The sequence below is a fragment of the Lepisosteus platostomus genome, chromosome 8 (assembly GCF_059453375.1).
Source record: "Lepisosteus platostomus isolate fLepPlt1 chromosome 8, fLepPlt1.hap1, whole genome shotgun sequence".
NCBI classification, from domain to species: domain Eukaryota; kingdom Metazoa; phylum Chordata; class Actinopteri; order Semionotiformes; family Lepisosteidae; genus Lepisosteus; species Lepisosteus platostomus.
The window spans coordinates 7203807-7224951 of record NC_142618.1 but is presented as its reverse complement, the minus strand read 5'-3'; the positions used below and the strand labels follow the sequence as shown (position 1 = coordinate 7224951).

Here is a 21145-nt window from a genome sequence, read left to right as displayed (position 1 = left end):
CCTGCTCTGCTCCTTTCAAAATTCATGCAGTACTGATACAGGCAGAATCAAATAATCCTTTTTTTAAAAACTCACCCAGTGAGGTTGCCAAATTTGATAAAGATTTGATTAGGAAGAAGTGATTTTAACAAGTAATCGTTCAAAATAAAAGATATCTGAACCTGCCCGGGAGGCCTGGAATGCTGAATAACCTAAAAACCTCATTCATCAGTCCAAACTCTTTCCATTAGCTCATTATCGCCAACATTGTTTCTTTACCTGGAGTCAGATTTTGGAAGTAGCTGCTGAAGCAGACCAATAAGGCTTGTGTGCTGTTGTATTTATGTTTGTGTATTTCACATGTGCCAGGTTTCTGTTCAGCATTTTCAAAACTACAATGTACAGTACACTTGAAGTTCAGTTCTTATACTGAGGTTAAATTAGTGAGAGGTGTATTTATGGCTTTTGTTGTTTTATTGAAGAAACAGTTTACATGTAAAATATGCATACAACGCTCAACTTTTTTCTTCCATTTTTTCTTTTAGTTTACAATTACACTTTTTAGGACTATTTACATTGTTCCAGCAGAGAAGGGAATTTAAATACAGAAATATACAGTATTTACTCTCTCAGTTCTTAATTATTTTTTAGTTATTACAGAAAAACAACAACAAAAAGGGTCTAGAAATCTTAGTTCATTTTACTTCAGAAAGTGAAATCAGGTTTTACTGGGGACATTTTTTTCCAGGTTACCCAGTATTTGCTGAATTTTTCTGCCTTAAGTTAAGAGAAAATGTTAGTCATTCCATTGTGTAAATCTCATTCACATGATCATTCTGTTCAGATGCTGGAGGTCTTTAATAAGCCATTTTTTGTGATTGCTTTTACTAGCAGCTAGAAGAATTATTAGTATATATCTGTGCTTAGGTTCTGTTTGATAAAAAACAAAACGTCTCAGATACACAGCTGAGAATTCAAAAGGTATAACTAGGTTTATTATCTTATTAGGGTCTATGTGTATGAATTGCCAATAACACTGTTTGTGGGCAGGTCCAGAATATATGTAAAAGAGTCTACCTGCTCTCCACATAACCTCCAGCATTGTGAAGTTCTTCTCTTTTGTTTTTACTTGTACGGGTCTGGACAAAATAATGGAAACCCCAAGCAATATATGAATTTGTATTAACTAATAAGGAGCTGGGCCATCCTTTGCCTTCAGAACAGCTTCAGTCTTTCTTGGAATACTGTTGTAAGCACTTAAAGGCAGCCCTACTCATGATGTACAGTTTTTGTTGAGACTGGCTCACAGAAATGTAGATTCAATTCCTGTGGTAATTTTTGAAGCCGATGCTTTGTGATTTGTAGGAACTATCCATCTATCCCTGTTGGTGAGATTGGACTTGCAACCACTGTTCTTCTTTCCTGAGGCTGTTTACCCTTGTTTGGTGTAAAAATACACCACACACTGATCCCCTTGACACATTCAATAATGTTGCAGTTTCTGGCACACCTGCCATTAATTTGTTATCAAATCCAAATTCTCTCAGGTGTTTGATATAAATATTCCCAACTGATCCCATCCATAGCTTTTCCTGCTTCTAAACTATTCAGAATGGCCTCTATCTTTTCATTATAAATGGGCTTCACAATATTTAAACTGCATCTAACAATGCATTGTGTTGGACTGTTCTAAATAAAAAAGGCTTAATCTACTTTTCTACATTTATAAATAAGGTAAAATTTTCTCCACTATTTTTGGTATTGATTGAAGCATTCAAATGGAAATTGGGTTAAAAGACCCACATCTACTCTGCTATTCCCTTCCTCTGGTTTAATTTAGGAGGAGGCAGACCTCCTCCTTTCTCTATCCTGTAACAAGAGGGCAAACGACGAGGAGCTAATTGTTCTCTGTATATCATGTGGAAAGCATCAGCCCCTGGCGATTTGTGATGTTTAAGATTAGAGATAGTATTATACATTTCCTCACTGTTTAATACTGCAGTTAATATAGTGTTTATAGCTTTGTTTTTGGCATTCAGAACAAGAAAGTTTAAAGTCTCTAGTAGTCGCTGTTTAATTTGAATTCTAGTTTGTTTGTATTTTACATGTTTTTGTAGTATTCAACAAAGGTTGTTTGTATTTCCTTTAGCTTGTAATGCAGTTGCCGTGTACCCAAATCAATAATTTTATGGATTGTGGATTTGACTTGTTATTTTTTACATCATCTTCTTGCTAATATTTTCATTGATTCGTAGTCATTTTGTTTTAGAAACCTTAATTTTGTTTCTAGACAGGTTGCAGGTTATGTATTTCTGCTCTAGTTTTCATTAATTTCTTGGATATCTTCTGAGTAGGCGTTTTCTTCTTATCTTGTTGTATATATTTTAAGTCGGATTATAGTTCTTCAATCTGGCCTGTCTTACTTTTTTCTTATTTGAGCAAATAGAGATAAGTTTCCCCTCTAAGTACTGCTTTGGCTGTATTCCATATTATTGCTGTTATATTGTCGTCAAGAACAGTTCAAAACCCTGTTTAATGTCCTCTTTGATATTATTCAAACACCACAGTTCATCTTCCATAAATGGTTCTGTTTCCACAAGTTTAAATCTAGTATTAATCTAACTGGTGCATGGTGAGATAGGACAGGTGTTCCAATTACACCTTCCTTTACTCTGGTTCTGTCTGTTCTGTTGGTAAGAAAGTAATCTAATCTGCTATGAAAGTAATGAGGGCACAGAAATGTGTACAGCCCCCTCCTGTAGGATAAAGGTCTCTCCACACATCTAATATACCCCAGGTCCTCAGCAGATCTACTTACATATTTTTATGGCTGCCTTTGTGATCTGTTCAGATAAACACAAAGCTGTGTACCACTGGGCATGAGCAGTGCTCCACCTTCTGAATCTTCCTCCATGTTCCTCTGCACCTGGGATTACCCACTGCCTGCCACTGAAGGATTCGGTTTCTGCAACAAGAAGATGGAAACTCCCATTAGAACTTCCCCAGACCCCTGTAAGGGATATGTCCTTTCCCCTGTGGGAAACGGCCTGCCCTGTTTTAGTAAGAGTACTTTTTCAGCTGACTGATTGGAGAATTGCACTCCCTAGTGGACGTGGAAACAGAAGCATCATTATGGGCTGTTACAAGAGCTCTGACAGGGCCTCCAACATAAGTATGGAGAATCGGGATAATCTGGTTTGTTTTACAAAAGACTAGGACCCGAAGGAAATCGACTCCTAGTGGTGTATTCGAGTTTATTTAGAGTTCTCAACATTTAAAACCACTTTATCCCCATTGAGAGAGATGTTGGCTTTGCTTGAACACTAGTTCCATTATTCTATGCATGTTTACAGCATGTAAATTCATACTGTACTGTACATTAGGGGACTGACCCTTTTTGTATTACAAATACGGATGTTTTTAAATCTCCCCTCAAACTTGTTTTTGCTGCCCTTCAATTCTTAACCTTCAATTTCATTCTCTTAATTTCACATTTATACACAATTCTATTATCATTCTCTTTCTTTCTATTTACTGTATTTTTATGTGTATTTGTGCTACACTGTATAAGTATAACATTGATTATCAAAAATTATTGGTAGTAAAAGAGTTCAGTTAGAAAGGCTGGCTATTTCCGTTGATCTCTACTGTCATTTTATATGCTGGGTGTTTTGTGATTTGTTTCTCCCACAATCAAGTCAACACTAATATGATGAACTCCAACTTAAAGTGCAGAAGCTTGTAAATTGTTCCGGGTTTAATTATATTACATTCTAAATAGTTAAAAACAAGTGTTTTGTTAACACAATTTATAACATTTTAATTGTGTTAACATCATCTCTTCTCTATATTTGACAATAAAAGCGTGTGAAAAAGTCCTGTAGAAAAGACAGATGAAATATTCGGGTTATCAATGAGCATCCTTCTGCGACAGGAAAGTGGTACTGAAAAACAAATGAACTTTGAAAGCTAATACAGGTGGAAGAGAGAAGGTTTGTGGAAGTTATTCATTTCCCACTTTCCCAGTTGCATACAGGAAATCCGAGCAAGTACGTGAGTGTTGAGTCAAGACGATAACCTTTTCGCCTAATGCGTAGTTTTCCACACCTACTGGACCTGCCGAGGCATTCCTGGAACCTTTGCCGTGTTGTTGGTGCCAAAAGACCTGCATTATTTACCCCTCGATGCCCGTGCCGTCTCCCTGACAGCTGTGGCCGGCGTCGCTCATCGCTGGCGGCTGGCACAGGACGCAGACCGTGTAGCCCTCCCTCAGATACTGCATCCACCGGGCGTGGGCGCGGCTCTCCAGGGCGCAGTGGTGCGAGAGCGACCCCATCTGGAATTCCATGCAGTACCTGACGGACAGACACCAAGCGCTTCAGACGCGCCGCCGCCTCCCCGTGAAATTCAGTCTGACCACGACAACATTCCAGCTGCCGTAATGCGCATCAGATATGATCGTTTTTAGAGCCCATGTACACTGTGAGAATTGCAGCGTTACCTGTATGGATGCCTCACCTGCAGATGTGATTGAAAACTGCTTCGGCGGTTCCACCACTGTAAGCTGTTGTACTGTTAGGCTGAAAATGTTCAGAGTTGTCAAAGATCTTTCTATATATTTAGTCAACCAACCCCCAGATCAGATACTGAGGTTTAAAGTCATGTTTGTATTGTTGGCAATTCCGGTAGGTACTATCCTTTGCAGCAGTCTGTGCCACCGATAAAAAAGGGATCCCTCATTGTGACAAAGCATATTTCAGTCCGGAAACAGCTATGGAATTTATTTATGTGTACGTTTTAGCACTCCTCCTAATTTTAGTTTGGTATGGTTATAATCAGCTAAAAATGAATTCAGACATTTACGTCCTACATTAGGTGGTATAGTGAATATTAACCCCTGTGTTGCACAAAAATGGTTCAGACACTACAATTAATTTAATCTTCATTTACAACCTCATGGCTTCCTTAATGTACCTTTAAATACACTACTAAAATTCATGAGAACAGCATTCTCTACTTATACTTTTAAACAAAAATACTAATGGCAGAAACGAGAGGTGAATTTTATTATGAAATTATTTCCAGTACGACAACAAAAACAGGTTGAGAAACATGCTCCACTCCCTCAACTTTTTCAGACTCCTAAATCATAAAAAATAAGCATATATAGACTCATTAATACTTCTCTAAAGTACATAAAGTACATACCCTTAAAGTGATTAAAATTGCTCCTTCAGATATTTTATTTGTGAAAACATCTCAGGTTCTTGATTTAAACAGAAATGGTTAAGGCTTCTGCAGAAAGATCGCTAAAAACTGTTATAATTTGCTTTTCATAATTATGTCGGTGAGGATGCCTCTGTGCTATTGGTACCTCGTACAGTGAAATACATACCCAGGGTCCTCCAACTCTGCAGATAGGTCCCGTTTTCGTCTTCCTTTGCTGTACGCCAATGACGTTATGAAGGCAGCGCCTACAGCAAAGACATTCCGAAAATGCATTGCGATTTCTGCTTGCCTGTGACAGATTGGAGACTGAATTGATCTGAATAATTTTTAGCATGGTGATTGCGACAAATAGCAGCAAGAAGAGTCATAATTTTATCGTGTCCCCAGCTCAGAGAAAAGTGTATCAGTAGGTGCCATCATCTGGGACCACAACAAAAACTTGCTTGGAGGATTGAGATCTGCATTCATGCTGAAGAAACGTGTTTATGTGGAATATACTTCTCCAGCATGCAACACCACAAAAGCTTCTGTCATTACAATACGATTCCAAATGACCTGTGATATAATAAGCAAATTAATTCCTTTAGTTTGCCAAAGCTGTGCAATGCTCTGTTGCGCTCCAGGAAATATAATATCTTCTTGTTTAGAAAATGACTTTTAAGAGTCTTGTTTTTTTAGCACTGGACATGAACAGAGCAAATTCAATGATGAGTTAACTGTCGACGACCTGCTCCAGCCTCAGGGAAGAGTGAGCTGGAGTGAAGGAGCTGCCCTTACCCTGGGCCTGTGCGCAGGTCTGGCCCCTGGAGCTCAGGTACTCGAGACACCCAGCCCTCTCCTCCAGCGGGGGGCAGGCCTGGCCGCCGTTCCTGGGCTCCTGCTCCACCCGCCGTCTGCGGACCCGGTACGCCGGCCGGCACTGCTGGACACAGCCGCTCCAGGGGCTCCACTCGCCGACCACACAGGGCCGGGCTGCAAGGGGGAAGAGCCGGGTTGTCAAAGGACGCTCGTCGTTTCTTTACGATAACAAAACGGTTCTTATTGTCCTACTCCTCAACGGGCCACCTTTCGTTGGTCTGATTCCAGTCTCCTGTCTGTCCCCCAGGCCCGTCTACACTCTGTGGCTGACAGAGACTCCTCCTGCTCTGCCCCAGAGCTCTGGAGAAAAGAGTCACCTTACCCGAGCTCTTCCAAATCCAGACTCAGAAGCTCTTTCTTTACAAGGGCTTATATTTAGCTGGTCATCTGTCTGCCCCTTCGCTTTCCTACTGTACTGCTGTCTGCTCTCATTGGGCATCTTTGTTTCTTACTGTATAGGTGCTATAGAAAATAAAGTGCATTATTATTATTGTTGTTGTTGATATGAATAATAATATAGGCACTGAATTGTTGCTTCTTGCTTTACAGTGGTGGGGTGTTTTACATAAATGTTAAATCTATCTATGTACAGTAATAATGTGCCTTCCATCTCAAAGGGCTTTCATAATGAGGGGACGCTACTTCATCTATCACTGAAGCATGGCAGAATCAAGCACCAGCTGCCCCACAACACAGCCCATTCGGTAGAGAAGTGAGTAATTCTTTCTTCATCTGAATTAAAGAGGAATTTAGGAAGCAGATTCGGGCCACGGGGGTTAACACCCACTACTCTCTTGCAACGAACCATGGGATCATATCATCTTCAACAGCACATTGTTCCTGGTCATCAAGTGGGATATTAGCTTGGAAATGATCTTTCAGAGGAAAAAATCTTATTTGCCAAAGGTGCACAGGGCGCTGCAGTTTTGGCATAAATACCCGACAGTGAAGCTTAATGACGTCACTTGGCAATCATCAAAACCAAGTTGCCCTTGCAAGACAAATTGTAACCTGTGACCCTGAGCTAACATAGCCCTTATTCCCCTCTTCAAAATGGACTACTTATTTTCTTATATTTAAAAATATATATTTTTATGACACCAGTCAACAGTATACATCAGCCTTTCCTCCTTCAAAACTGGACTGCCAGCATAACTACTTTAATGTGTTGAGAGCATTTTGCAGCCGAGGTGTGTTCAGGGTCTCAAACCCAATCTTACGCAACAGCCTTAAACTGTTTGGGTAACTCTGAAACCCAGTGGTATCAAATGACTTTCCAGTTTCAGTTTTCTGGTTCAACAAAACCTGAATTACCATCTCTCACCACCAGAGAGGGGTAAGTCTCAAGTTACAAACTGCATATTATTTGTATGGCCAGGAGACTCTGAAGAATACAATAATAATACTGTAATCATCTGACTCTTTTTGCCTCATGTGTGCTCTTCTTAACAGATATTGAATGATTTTAATTAAAATGAATATGTGCATCGCTGATTTGTTATTATTAGCTAAACAGTAAGTAGACTTTCCAGGGCATACAGCACATTTATACAATGTTGACATGTCATCATTTTAAGAACATTGCAAAATAATGTCGCTGGTTTACCATTGTTGTTTTTCAAATATTGTGTACGTTTTATGAATACTATGAACAACAGTCTTATTTTTAGATCGGGATATCAGGTCATCATCCACAGATGAGAGGTCACTCAACTCATTTGGGTCTGTTCCCAGAAACAACCCCAAGGTGTAAAATCTATTCAATCCACTCAGACACCAGCCCCACGGAAAGTGACAAAATTTGAAATGCCAGTTCATCCTAACCTTATTTTAATTATTTATGTCTGACATTGTAACACTCTCTTCTAACACATGACATAACACATAGTACCTCTATTACTCTGGCAAGCACAATACATCTGTAACTGTCTAATATTCAACAAAGTGGGTCTTTCTGAGTTATTCGTTAAATTGCTACAGTACCAGTTCCAGAAGAAAGAGGTGTTTACTGAGAGTCCAGTGGGAAAGATTTTGCTTTTGCGTTATATGCTGAAGAAGGTCATCTTCATTTTTAATAAAAGGTAGAATCCAGTTCACTGCATTAACAACAAATGCCGCTTTTAAGATGCTCATTTTACCATGGATTTAATTTTCAATAAAATGTAATAAATTTATAATATTCCATCCATTTTCAAACTTTATCCAATTCAGGACTGCTGGGGAGCCAGAGCCTATCCCAGCAAGCATTGGGCACAAGGCAGGAAACAGCCAACACAGGAAACCACTCCATTGCAGGGCACACACAGACTCACACTAGGGCCAGTTTTCCCAGAAGCCAATAAACCTACCAGCATGTCTTGGTACCATGGGAGGAAACCAACGTGAACATGAAGAGACCATGCAAACTCCACACGGACAGCACCCCAGGAACTGAACCCAGGGACCCAGCATTGCAAGGCAGCAATGTAACCACTGCACCACCATGTAACCCTGTTGTAATATTATTAATATCATTATTGATATTATACCAAATAGCAGAAAATACCACAATACTATTTAATTCCTTACATTTATAAACTATTTAGATTTCCTACACCTTGGGAGGTTTGAAAGGTTAGCCACATGACTGGGTAACTACAACCTGACTGCTTATGGTTTGCTGAGTTTTCACTGTTTGAAGCTGGAATAAAACATGTGAATCACATTAGCTAGCATTTCTTTCAATTACCGTGTGCAAGCCAGTGGAATTGAATCACTTATAAGGTGGAGGGTGCACTCCAGTCCAAGTTTTTAACAGATAATGCTGTGATTGTTTCAATAGAGAAATGGCTCATGTCTCAAGTGAGAAATACGGGGATGTTTTTTTTGTCTGGTCTTTGCCTGTTGGTTTGTTCCCTCCAAGCCTCAACTTTTTGCTTATGTAAGCTTTATTTGAACACTGAGCTTGTTGTATACTCTCGTGTCATCCAGAATAGTATGATATTTGTTCTTTCTTTTCACAAAAGTAATATAGGAGCAATTTTGCCACCACACATTTGTTACACGAAAACTGTAGGGAGTATTTATGTATTATGTATTTATGTACAGGATAATTCAATTTAGCATTTGAAAAAAAAAACATTTCAAATGTAGAAAATAAAACAAATGCATTATCTTTACAGGCAATCCCCAAAACTTTAAAATAACAGTGAACATAATAAGAAGTGTTCATTATATAGAATGAAAAAGTGGGTTTATTGTGTCTTTTTATACACAACTCTGTACCCCTGAATACAATCAAAACACATGTTTTGCTTAAATACCTATGTAGCCCTTTTCTGAAGATTGGAAGAAATTCTGCTGTATGATAAAGCACGCAAAACTGTGGTAACTTCTTCTTGAACTACAGGATAGTAGTGCACAACCTGGGATTGTGTTGTATAATGCTGTATTCGATTTGAATGTTAGCAAGAAAGTGCAATTTTTATTCGATTCTTTATCTTCTTTCTGCCAAAAATCGAAGGTTTTTAAATGTATGTACATGCACCGATTACAAGGTTCCGGACTATGAATTTAAGATTAAGTTTCCAACCCTTCCAGAAATGTGTTCACGTCTTGTACCCTAACAGATCACTGCCATTAGAAAAGCAAGCACACAAGTTCCGATTGAGTGTAGCACAAAATCAAATCAACATCGCCATCAAGAATTCCACACGCGCGACTGGTTCTTGTTTTGCAGTTGAGTAAACGCGCAGTGAAACTTCTCGGACTTCGAAACCGGTTTGAAAACATTTTTCTCACACAGGTCAGTTTGTCTACGTTGTGATGAATACATATTAGCTCTTGTTTCAGTATGGGTTTCTAGATATCCACTCGCTGAGCCTTTCCTAATCCCTGGTGACCCCAGCCTTCTCCTTGGCTGAGGGAAGCTCGTACCTGGACACTCCGCGGTGTAGTCGAAACAGCAGTCTCTGGTCAGCTGGCAGCCCTCGTCACAAAAGCAGGTTCCGTACGTCCTGTCCACCCTCCAGTCTGAGGTCCTGCACGTCAGGTCTTTGTCCTGGCAGCACTTCTGAGAGCATCCTCCTTCAGCCAGGTGGAGTCTCCCCAGAAGAGCAGTCAGCAGCAGAAGACCAACACCTTTAGCTAGCGATCTCCTCATCACGAGTTGAGCCGAGAACAGACCACGGGACGACCCCCTGTGTGTGATTCACCGGTATCGAAAGCCTGCTGTGGGTCAACCGAATCCTTTGACTTGAACTCAAGTTTGAATGCAACCCGCCCTCGTTTTGTTTATTCAGTTTTCAGCTGAATGCGCAGCACCCATCCTGTCAACTGTGAGGAGGCGGACTTGCAACGCAGGCCGACGCTATTCTTGAGTCGAATGCTTGCGACACGGAATACTTCTGCGACACAGGTCCTCTGTGTGCCCATGAAACAGGCTTACAGAGTGTTCCTCTCAAATAACAGACCCATTCTGCGCGAGTAAAAGCGCAGAACAGTAGCTTGGCTGTAGAGCTAACATTTTTCTGAAAGCAGTCACCCACAGCGTCTCTCTCTTTTTTTTAAACACTGGAGAATGCGCTGAGTAAGAATGAAAGTTGTTGGGGTTTTTTTTTCGCTTGTCTTTCGGCTGTTCTGTCCTGGCGCAGCTCGGGAGTCGGATCGGATCAGACTGCTGTGCCCGGCTTCCTTTATACCAGCCTCTCGCAGAGCTGAGAGGAATGTGAGCATTTGGTTTGGCTCCAGATGAAAGCGCCCAGGGTACGTAGATCAGCCCTTCAGTTGTCTTCTCGTTTCAATGGTTTCAATGGTTAATGGTTAATGATCCCTAAAAACATGTATTACTGAGTTAAACAGTCACCTCCCCTCTCTCTACACAGGTAAACTTTATCCTGTGTGTGTATTCAACCATGGAATGAGTCAGCCCTGAAATGAGGCTTGTAGCTTCAGATACTTTGCTTCTGGATTATTTACGCTTCCAATTACTTAATAATCCAGGTGGAACTGACTTTGCGTATTTTCGCTTTTTGGGGGGCATGAAAAACCAACAAAACATTATAAAACATGATATTTTATGTGCGCCAAGCAGAGATAGACCTTGTTGGTTAGAAGAAAAATGGTAATGCAATGCTCATTATATTGTAGAATTAGGAAATCTACAGAAAATCTCTACAGTTTACGTCATGCACATGAGCCCATCATACTAATGTGCATGACTATGGAGAACCAGCCAGATTTCAATTAGGTCACCTGTATCACCATATCCATATCAATACAGATGTCAAGGAAGAGCCTGCTGGGTTTGTAAGCAGTAAAGAAACATCAAGGAATTTGAACAAGCTGGTATGCACTTTATCTCTAGTACCAATCGGGATGAGGAAAGGCATCTTTAATTAGGATAAGAAATGAAGCAAACAAGAACATTTCAAGTCTTTAGCTTACATGAACATTCAGAAACAGCAAACAAATATTATAAGAGATTTTGAAGTACTTTATAATATGAATCATATATATTTCGTTTTTCAACAATTGCCTTTTTCATTCATGTTCCAATCTGAGAATACAATTAATCTAATTCACCATTACTTTATTGACCTGCACAAAGCTTCGATATTCTCTATTGAAGTCAATCTTTTTTTCTCAACAAACTGACAGGAACCCTGTGTTGGGCATGTTGCAATAATTGAGCCCCTACAGAAGGTGAGCAAAAATTCACAGAGTAATGAAAATCAGTGTTACGGCTCATGTTACAATCGTGTAGCAGTTGTAGACTAAAAGGTCAATGCAGAAGGAGAGTTCCCATGCACAGGATGTCAAAAAATAACTGAGGTCAAGTTATTTTGGTGGTTTTTTGCCACCAGAAATGATTTTTTTCATATTATTTGATTAACTATGTACATGTTACATTTTTTTCTTTCAGCAATAGTGATACTTCCTTTTTGGTTTACTTTTGATTTTTGGAGGTACTGAACTTCAGTGCTACTTGCACTTTGCACTGTAACCTGTATCTAGAAAACGGCAGAATACCCATCTTCCCGAAGCAATGCTCACAATACTGTATATTAGAGGTACTCCACATACAGTACATGCACTGTGAATCAGAAGGTATGGTGCAGTTGTATCAGAAATCAATGTGCCAGACACCTGTGTTGTCAGCTGGTGCATTTGTAAATACTTCCATCCGTTTTCTAAGCACTTTTCTCACCACTTCATCCTCTTCAGGGTTATGGGGAAGCCAGAGCCTATCCCGACAAGCAACAGGCGCAACGCCAGGTATTGTACACTCTGTGTCACGACCACCAGCCAGCAGAGATCAACACGTAAGCGAGCTAATCAGCACCAGCAGCGGATTACTATTGACAAGTGCTGCCGCGCGAGTTAACACACCTGCAATTGCTCTACCGTGCAGCACGCCGGGTTATTTATACCATTCTTACCTACTTCCCATTGCTCAGTATTGAGTTCACTACTTGTTGCTCTACCTAGCGTTTCTTACCCCCTTTTGCCTTCCTGGAATTCTGCCTACACCTTTTGCCTTCGGACTTCGGATCTCGTCTCGCCCCTTGGATTGTTTGCTATCTTTGCCTGTTTCGGATTTGACCCTGCAGACCTCTTTTCGACCACGATTCTGTCTCACATTTTGGATTGTTCGCCACCAGTGCCTTTACCGGATCTCGACCTACCTTCGCCTTCGGACTACGACTCAGCTCCTGGTTTTGCTCAGTACGCTTACTTACCTCCCTACGACTCCTGCGTCTGCATCGGATCCTTTTCACCTCTACAGAGCAGCGTTGCACTCTGGGTGGGACCGCTTGCCCAGCACAGGCTCAGAGACACAACCACAGAAACATACACGCTCACACCCAGGACCAAGCTTCCCGGCAGTCCATTAACGTACCGGCACGTCTTTGAACTGTGGGCCTGAGGTCAGTGAAGGGGGAGCTGTGAGCAGGCTGTTGCCCCAGAACGCTAACATGATGCCCAAGACATGACTACACTACGCATGAGAAAAACACACTAGGACATTCTGCAAAACCGAAAGCAAAGACCAAATTAATATCCTTGCATATCAGTATCGATATCTGGTTGCAAAGCTTGTGATTACATTTTGTGAGGTTTTCCTCTAAAGGCAGGCATGTGCTTTAAGCCAGTGTCTCAAGACCAGGGCTTTTGTTCTTAGAAGTCTTGTGTCACTTGAGCAGCCAGCAGCTATATCACCCTGCAGCTCTCAACTGGCAGCCCACTGAAGCTCAGCAGGTGTGAGCCTGGTCAGTACCTGGATGGGAGACCTTTTGGGAAGCTATGGTTGCTGCTGGAAGTGTGTTAGTGGGATAAGCGGGGGAGCGCTCACCCTGTGGTCTGTGTGGGTCCTAATGCCCCAGTATAGTGGAGGGGACACTATATTGTAGTGGATTCTATCTTTTGGATGAGCCATTAAACTGAGGTCCTGACTCTCAGTGGTCATTAAAGATCCTTGGGCTTTTCTCGATAAGAGTAGGGAGTTATCCCGGTGTCGGGGCAAAATTTTCCCCCTTTACCATGGCCTCCAAACTGTCTCCATGTATGATTGGCCTGCACTGGCCCTGCGATGGACTGGCGTCCTGTCCAGGGTGTACCCTGCCTTGCGCTCGTTGCTTGCCGGGTAGGCTCCGGCTTCCCCCGACACCGTAGGGTATAAAGCAGTTTGACAAATGACATCACATGACATGACATGTATCACTTGAGAGACCTGAAGAACTGAGATAAAGTATATTAAAATATACCCAAATAACAGTTTAAAACTTTATCGACCATTCCAAATAAAGACTGTGACTAGATGATGTCTTGGTCATCTAGATTGCTGTTTTGCTTCTTTTGTTCAGCTTCTGTATAGTCAAAAGTATGAGCACACTAAAATGGTGCTTTCTTTACTCGCCAGCAGCTCTGGCTCTCTTGCTGTGATTAAATCATTCAGATTCACTGGCACACAGAATACTTGAAGAATGTGTAGCACGAGGTGCATGCCTCAAGACCTTGCTAGAAATGACACCACACACATTGAAATGTATCCTGCTGAAGCAAGGCAGAGCGGTGTGGTGAGAGACACTAAGGCAAAAATCATAAAACATTTAAAAATTTCTCTTCATTTAAGGCAAGGGGTTTTCAAGCAGCGTTTCCCCTGCTGGTCCTCTTCAGGGACCGTCTAGTCTGTTCTGGGTAGTCAGGAACAAAGGGGAACTTTCTAAACCCTGAGTCTTGTAGATGACAAAAAACAGCATCTGAGTGCATTTTCAGTGAATGTGCTTTCCTTCATGTTGCTCTTTTAATATTTTATACTTAATACTAGCATTATCAGTAATAATGTAAGGCTTAAATTGGATTTCCCCCTTAAAAATAGATTGGTGAGAATTATGTATTGAAAGGTGGTCCCTCAAAGAGAAAAAGGTTAATAAGGAGATTCAATAAACATTCAATAAATTCACCTCAATAAATCACCTTTATTCAATCTTATCAAAGATTGAAAAGCCATCTTTTGGTACCATAAACATCCATCCATTTTCTAGCCAATTCTGGCAATTAGAGTCGCAGGGGAGGCAAAGGGCAGAAGGCAGGATAGACCCAGGACAAGAGGCCTATCCATCGCAGGGCAGACAGACAAACTCGCACACACCAGGGCCAGATTTCCAGACGCCAATTAACCTACCAGTCTGTCTTTTGGGCTGGAACATGTTCAAATTCAAGTGGGGAACAGCGTCAGCGTGTGTGAAAACCGAAAATTCTGCCGCGGGCTTTCAAACGAGAGGCGGATTCGGGCCTGACGTGAAAACCCTCTGAGGCGGCGTGAACTACCAAGCGCACAGCAGGTTTTATGAGCTTCGACTCACCGGAACAATAGGAGACGACGGTACAAATCCTCTGTCGCGTTCCCAGCCCCAGTGTGAAGAAACGTAGCGGTGAGCTGCGTGGGCTGAATGACAAGGGGTGTCCGGGCTGGAGAAGATGCCCTGTGTTTGGATGCCAAGGTCCGAGAAGCTGGCTGTCTTGGAGACTGAGCTATACAGCAGCTGCTACTCCCTTGTAACCTTCCCTGTCACACACGTCAATCTTTCCCCTTCCTTCTGCACATCCTCTCTTTGTACATGTTGCTGAAGTACATTCCGGGCACTCTGGTGACCTCTTTCCTATGAGACCATAATGAGGACCTGCTAGTGTGGGCTGGCGGCTGAAGAGAAATGGTCAGAGGCAGGATTGTTGTGATTACCGCTACATTTTAATTTTGGTTTTCCAGATATTTGTGTGGGTGGGTGCTGTTGACAAGGTGTACAAATAAATGCGTTGGTGGCTAGTGTGTTGTTTCAATTTCATTATTATTATTATTTGGTCATTAGCTGCCAGCTGATAAAACACTGCTCTTACTGTAAAGGCTACACCTCGATTGTAGTTGTTACTTTTTATAATATAGCTATAATTCAGTAATGCAGTCGTTCTTGAAGGATAAATATGCATTTGACTGAAGAATGCGCAGTCAACAAACAATTTTTTATGCAGTTCTGGTTCATTGCATTCACAGTTCATTATTTTATTATTAATGAGAACATTAAAACAGCTACAGATGTCCTGCTGAGCATTCGATCAACTAGCTCTTTTGATATATAGTTTACTTCATACATAATTCATGCTTTCAGCCTATCTACAGTAAACTGTCTGTAATAGATGTTCTTTTTTCTAGCCATGTCTGAGCTGGAATAGGTTCCCAGTGTCAGAGACTGCTGTTGATTTAGTTAGTGATTAGCAGTGCTGTCAGACTGCACCTGCCTCTCTGTGCTGAATGTGTGTTCTCAAGCCCTACATCAGGCCAAAGGAATCACATCTAATTGTACTCTTAATACAGATAGTCACTTCTGGATTTCCCTGTAGCTTTTACAAGCTGTTTTAGTGCGTTTATCGTTTATCCCTGTTTTCATTCTTTGTGTTAAGTAGATTATGATTGTTACTAAGAGATATCAAAGCCATTTGCTGTCTGTTTCTCAGTGTTTTCCACTTGCTTAGCACTGTGATGGTGAACTACGGCATCCCAACTCTGCTCTGACTAGAATCCCTGTCTCTACGCTGTTTGCCTTATCGCAGGCAGCTGTCACATAGGGGGGCAAGGCCTCCATCCTCTACTGACACTGGAAACATTTGTCTGTGTTGCTCTGGACTATGTAAAAAATCAAGCCCATTGAAATGGCTTCATGAACAGCCTGTTGCCAAAGAAATGCAGCTTCTTGCTGTGTAAAAGAGTTTTCATTGGATTTAATTTAATTATTTATTAAGCCATCCCAGACTTTTTAAAAAAATCTATTGAGTTTAATAGCTAAAAATACCTTAACAAATTGCAAGGATTATAAATTAATAACAAGATTTCACTGAAACACCTAACAATGAGAAGCATGCTTGTTTCTGAATATGAGTCAGAGGTTAAAATATGTGTTTACATAAATAATCAAACAGAAGACAATAGAATTGTTTGATGGATTTACTGTATTACCAGGTTATTGCATATTAAACCTTGTGGTAACTTGAACTCTTTCACAGATAAATGAAGCATGGAGATTCCAGATAACATTTTGCTGTTGCTAGGACAAAAAACACACAATGTTCTTTACAACTTTGAGGCTGAGAGATACCTCCTGGAAAAATGAATTCATACGAATTGGCATCCACTCAACAAACATTGCAGCTCTTAAATGGCAGCTGTGGATGTGATGAAACCCTGGTTTGCTTATAGCACGCAAGCACAGGAAAGACTTCCCTTTGATCAGATGACAAATGCCTGCTCATTTCTGACAACCCCTCAAAACAAATTCTTATGTAGGCTGTCAAGAAGAGCTGCTCCCTTCAGGAAAGACATACCCGTTCCACTATTCTGTGCCATTTTGACTTGATTAGGTTGGAGAACAGAGTCATAAAGCCAATTCATATATGGGGATTATTAGGAAGCCATGATTAGTGAAGGCCAGGGAGAAATTTGGCTGGGACATTGGGATAACACCCCTACTCTTTTCGAGAAATGCCCTGGGATTTCTAATGACCACAGAGAGTCAGGAACTCAGTTTTACATCTCTTCCAAAGGACTGCTCCTTTTTTACAGTATAGGGTTCCCATCTTCATACTGGGCATTAAGACCCACACAGACTGCAGGGTGAGCGCCCCCTGCTGCCCCACTAATACCTCTTCCAGCAGCAGCCTTAGCTTTCCCAGGAGTCTCCCATCCAGGTTCTGGTCAGACTCACACCTGCTGAGCTCCAGTGGGTTGGCAGCTGTGAGTTGCAGGGTGATATAGCTGCTGGCTAAAACTGAGGTCTTGACCACTGGGCCATTAAATAACTATTGAGTGGCAGTGTTAACCTTTGTGTCCTGGGGTTACACAACCTGACGTATCGCATTACTTGTGTGATGATTGAATTTACTGAAGCAATTAGAATCTGGATCTGAAACTTGCAAGAGTGATTTTATGACTACTAGGAATCAATCGATCAAAACAAAAGGCAATATTTGCACATATATTTTAGAGTATACAATATATAATTTATAAATACAACAAATCATGCATTAAAAACAACAAGAGTATATATCAGAATCATTCTGCCTTTATAAAATGTGTTTGTGATGATAACTTAATATCTGGGTTCATCACAGTGTCCTGTCTCCTTCTGCTGGCTCAGTGTTAGGGAAAAAGACAGAGAACATTGCTTAGCTTTTTACTGAAGGAAATCCTCATTAGTGTTGTTCTGAGTTTGGCTTTCCAACAATTTGTGAACAAGGTTCCAAAGGAGATAAATGGAATTGGGGAGAAACTGTTAATTCCTTCTGGAGTGTAGGTCTGTTACTGAATATACTTTGATATGCAGGCGTGTCAACAAAAAGTCCAACTGTGGATGTTTTGTTGATCAGGCAAAATTACAATTGACATGAGAGTCACAAGGTTTTTTCTTGTTGCAGAGAAAGTCGTGGGCAGAATTCTGATGACACAGGGACTCTCTCTCAGCCTGACACCTTGAACTAAAGTCAATTTCCTTGAACTAAAGACTTGACAACCAATCCACTTGGTGCTTAGTTGACAACTCATCAGTTGCAGTTTCCTTCTCCATCCCACAGGTTATCTTTTGGATGATTCACTGCTGACCTCCATCTGAGGTTCAATTCAGATGGGGAACCTCTTTGTGAAACAGATTAACAGGTGCCAAAAGCTGGATCAATTAGTGATGTCCTGGGTTGTTTTAGATTCAGAACATGCTGCTTATTTGAGTGGCCCATTTCAGACATATTGCTAATGAGAGAACTCATCATACCCTAACCATAACCCTAACCCGGAGTTATTGTCTGCTTGAGGCAGAAAGATTTTTAGAAAACATAATTCTTGGTGTAATAATAAACCTTGATGCTTCAACCCTTAATTCATTTAGTGAAGCAATTTCTAAGTTTTTGACACAACCTGCTGTATAGCATTGGTGCATAATGACTGTTGCATATCACTGAGTTAGGCATTTCAGAGGCAGATAAAGTGAGTTATCTCCTTATACGTAAATCATTTTGGGACAAAAATAACTATATAAATACATATAAGTATGATGGTATAATTAATGGAGTACCACAGGAATTGGTAAGAGGACCACTGCTCTTCTTAATTTATATCAGTGATCTAAATCAGAATTTAAATTAGAAGTACCTTTATTTGTCAAGTACATTTCATGTCCAAGGAATTTGATGTGGTTTACTTGGTGCTGCTAAAACATTCTACACATTCCATACTCAAACAAGACTCATAGATAGTGCAGCAATAGACATTAAGACACTGCACACACTGTACTGCATAACTGGGATTTCTGGTAAGCAAAAAGGAAGGGAGCTGTTCAAATACTGAAATTATGGGTATTATTAAAATAAATAGTCTATTGAATAAAAATAATGATTAGGAGAACTTGTTTTCAGAAATGAATTGGGTGGACCAACTGTTATCTAGATTAAAGACTGCTCAAGCTGAACTGGTGATAGCTTGAGTTTAATTTGCGAAGTAAATGACCCATGGAACACCCAGTTTCTGTTGCTGTAAAACACTCCACACAGGATCACAAAAACATTTTGAGTGTGGCAAGCCCATCCTTGTCAATTGTGCGCTAGAGTAGAGACCGGAAGTAAGACACAAAGAAGTGTCAAGATGGTTTTCAGTGCAATCATGGTTTTCCAGAGAAAAATAAAGGATGCCAAATCAGTGGAACATCGCTATTCCACTAATGTTGGTCCATGTTTTTTGTGGTATATGGTGCAAGAGAGGAACAGACAATCATTTTAGGTGAGTATGAAACTGAAATCATCCACCGTGTTAGCTCATAGTAGACCCTATAACATACATCTACCATGCTATGCTCAGCGTGTGATAGCTGGGAGACAGTTGTGGATAAGAACTTTTTGCAAATCCTCTTTAAAATCCAATGAAATGCTATGGCGAATTTAACAGAATATACGGACTGGAAAGAGCAGTAATGTTCTTTAAATACTTAAAAATGACGCTGGAGTGCTGAAATCACGGGGATGAAGTCAGAACGTGTTTTGAAAAAAACCTGCTCGCTCAAACGTAACTGTTCATTCCTGTGTTGAGATTACCTCAGTTAGCTTCATCGAAATACACAATAAGCAGCATTCATATTTAATATTCCTAGAGGCTTTTCTTGCCGAAGGAAGGAGCTGGAATTGATGAATCAGTATTTCTTCTTTCCTTTAGGATGACAGGAAATCCATCATTTTCAATAAATATTGTATTTTAAAATACAGCTTGTCGGATCCTTAAGTTTGTTGCTTAATCTTTCCTTTTCAGATCAATAAAAAATGAGAAGTTAATTCACAAATAGTTTAATGTATAATCATTGATCGAGAAAACAAACTCTTCAACTATTGTACACTTCTAAAAAGTAATGAAGATCACTAGTCATTGTAACATCTTTTTAACAGGATTTAAAAATATATTAGTTAACATACTTGCAATTCTGAGAGTTAGTAGTTCAGGATTTAATTACAGGGTATATATAGAATATATGTGTAATATAAATATTTGTTTAAATTATTATATAAATATATATTATACAATTATATATATCATTTCGACATACTTTTAAAATACACATCACTGCGTATATCTGTCCTCTTTAAATTGATGCTTTGATTCCATGAAGGATGTTTTCAGATGACATTTGTTTTACAATTAAAAAGAAAAAAGAGAGTAATAAAAGATATAATCATAATATAATCATCATCATCATTCATCATCATTGTAGTATCAGATTCACATTTCATAAAACCTACTTTTGGATAAATTCCAAAGATTTGTACCTATTACCTAATATTATCTAATATACCGTTTTTGTACAATTTGTTGTTGTTTTATATTTTATACATGCAGTTACTATCATCCATTGGTTTCTCAGTGAAATATTCAGCAAACACATTTAAACTTTTTATGATGTGTAAGAGGTCTAATGTTTTTTGTTGAATGGCAAAAATGAACAAAAAAGGCAAAACTGCATTAATGATCAGTGCAATGTCTGCCTTTGTTTAAACATAAGTTTTTAGTATTGTATTACAGATATGAATAAGTTATTTACATCTACTTTATAACACAACAAAAGTAATATCATCTCTAAAGTTAGAACTCTTTTAAGAACAAGTCTAACATTTCTTGGTTTTGTATTTGCAAATTGGTCTTTCTAAAAATATGTGGGTTTTCAACTTAGCTAATCACCTGGAATGTAAAAAATGTTTGCTTTTGCCTTTTGGCTGCACATCTGTCATTCTTATGATAAGTCCTTATGTAGTATCTCATGAAGGATAGAAAATGTAATGTGACATTTCTGTACTTGGATGTAAAATGCATCTTTTGCATTAATGAAGCTTAAACTGACACCAGTCCTTTAAGCCAACTATAGTCTGTTGCCAAAGTTGGTTTCTTTTCATTCACGTTCTTGGCAAGACTTTAGTCGGTCATTGAACCAGTCATGTTCTCATATCCCCGCACATAAACGCCAAGATTAACTTATGATGAAGAATGGTAAAAGTATTTTACAGGCATCCACTGACAAGG

General features: G+C 40.0%; 1 protein-coding gene and 1 long non-coding RNA gene across 2 annotated transcripts; one reads left to right on the top strand and one right to left on the bottom strand.

The window, feature by feature from the left end:
• Nucleotides 1–434: 434 nt before the first annotated feature.
• sbspon (somatomedin B and thrombospondin type 1 domain containing) lies at nucleotides 435–10207 on the bottom strand. The gene is made up of 5 exons (XM_088642228.1): nucleotides 9982–10207; nucleotides 5986–6180; nucleotides 5375–5453; nucleotides 4158–4334; nucleotides 435–2944 (listed from the first exon to the last, which is right to left on the bottom strand). Exons 1-5 carry the CDS (start codon nucleotides 10205–10207, stop codon nucleotides 2827–2829), a joined length of 795 nt encoding a protein of 264 aa, XP_088498354.1. The 3' UTR covers nucleotides 435–2826.
• Nucleotides 10208–10673: 466 nt separating this feature from the next.
• Nucleotides 10674–15373, top strand: LOC148655580 (uncharacterized). Its single transcript, XR_015940734.1, has 2 exons — nucleotides 10674–10809; nucleotides 12271–15373. It is a non-coding gene; the product is annotated as an uncharacterized LOC148655580 (long non-coding RNA).
• Nucleotides 15374–21145: the final 5772 nt, after the last annotated feature.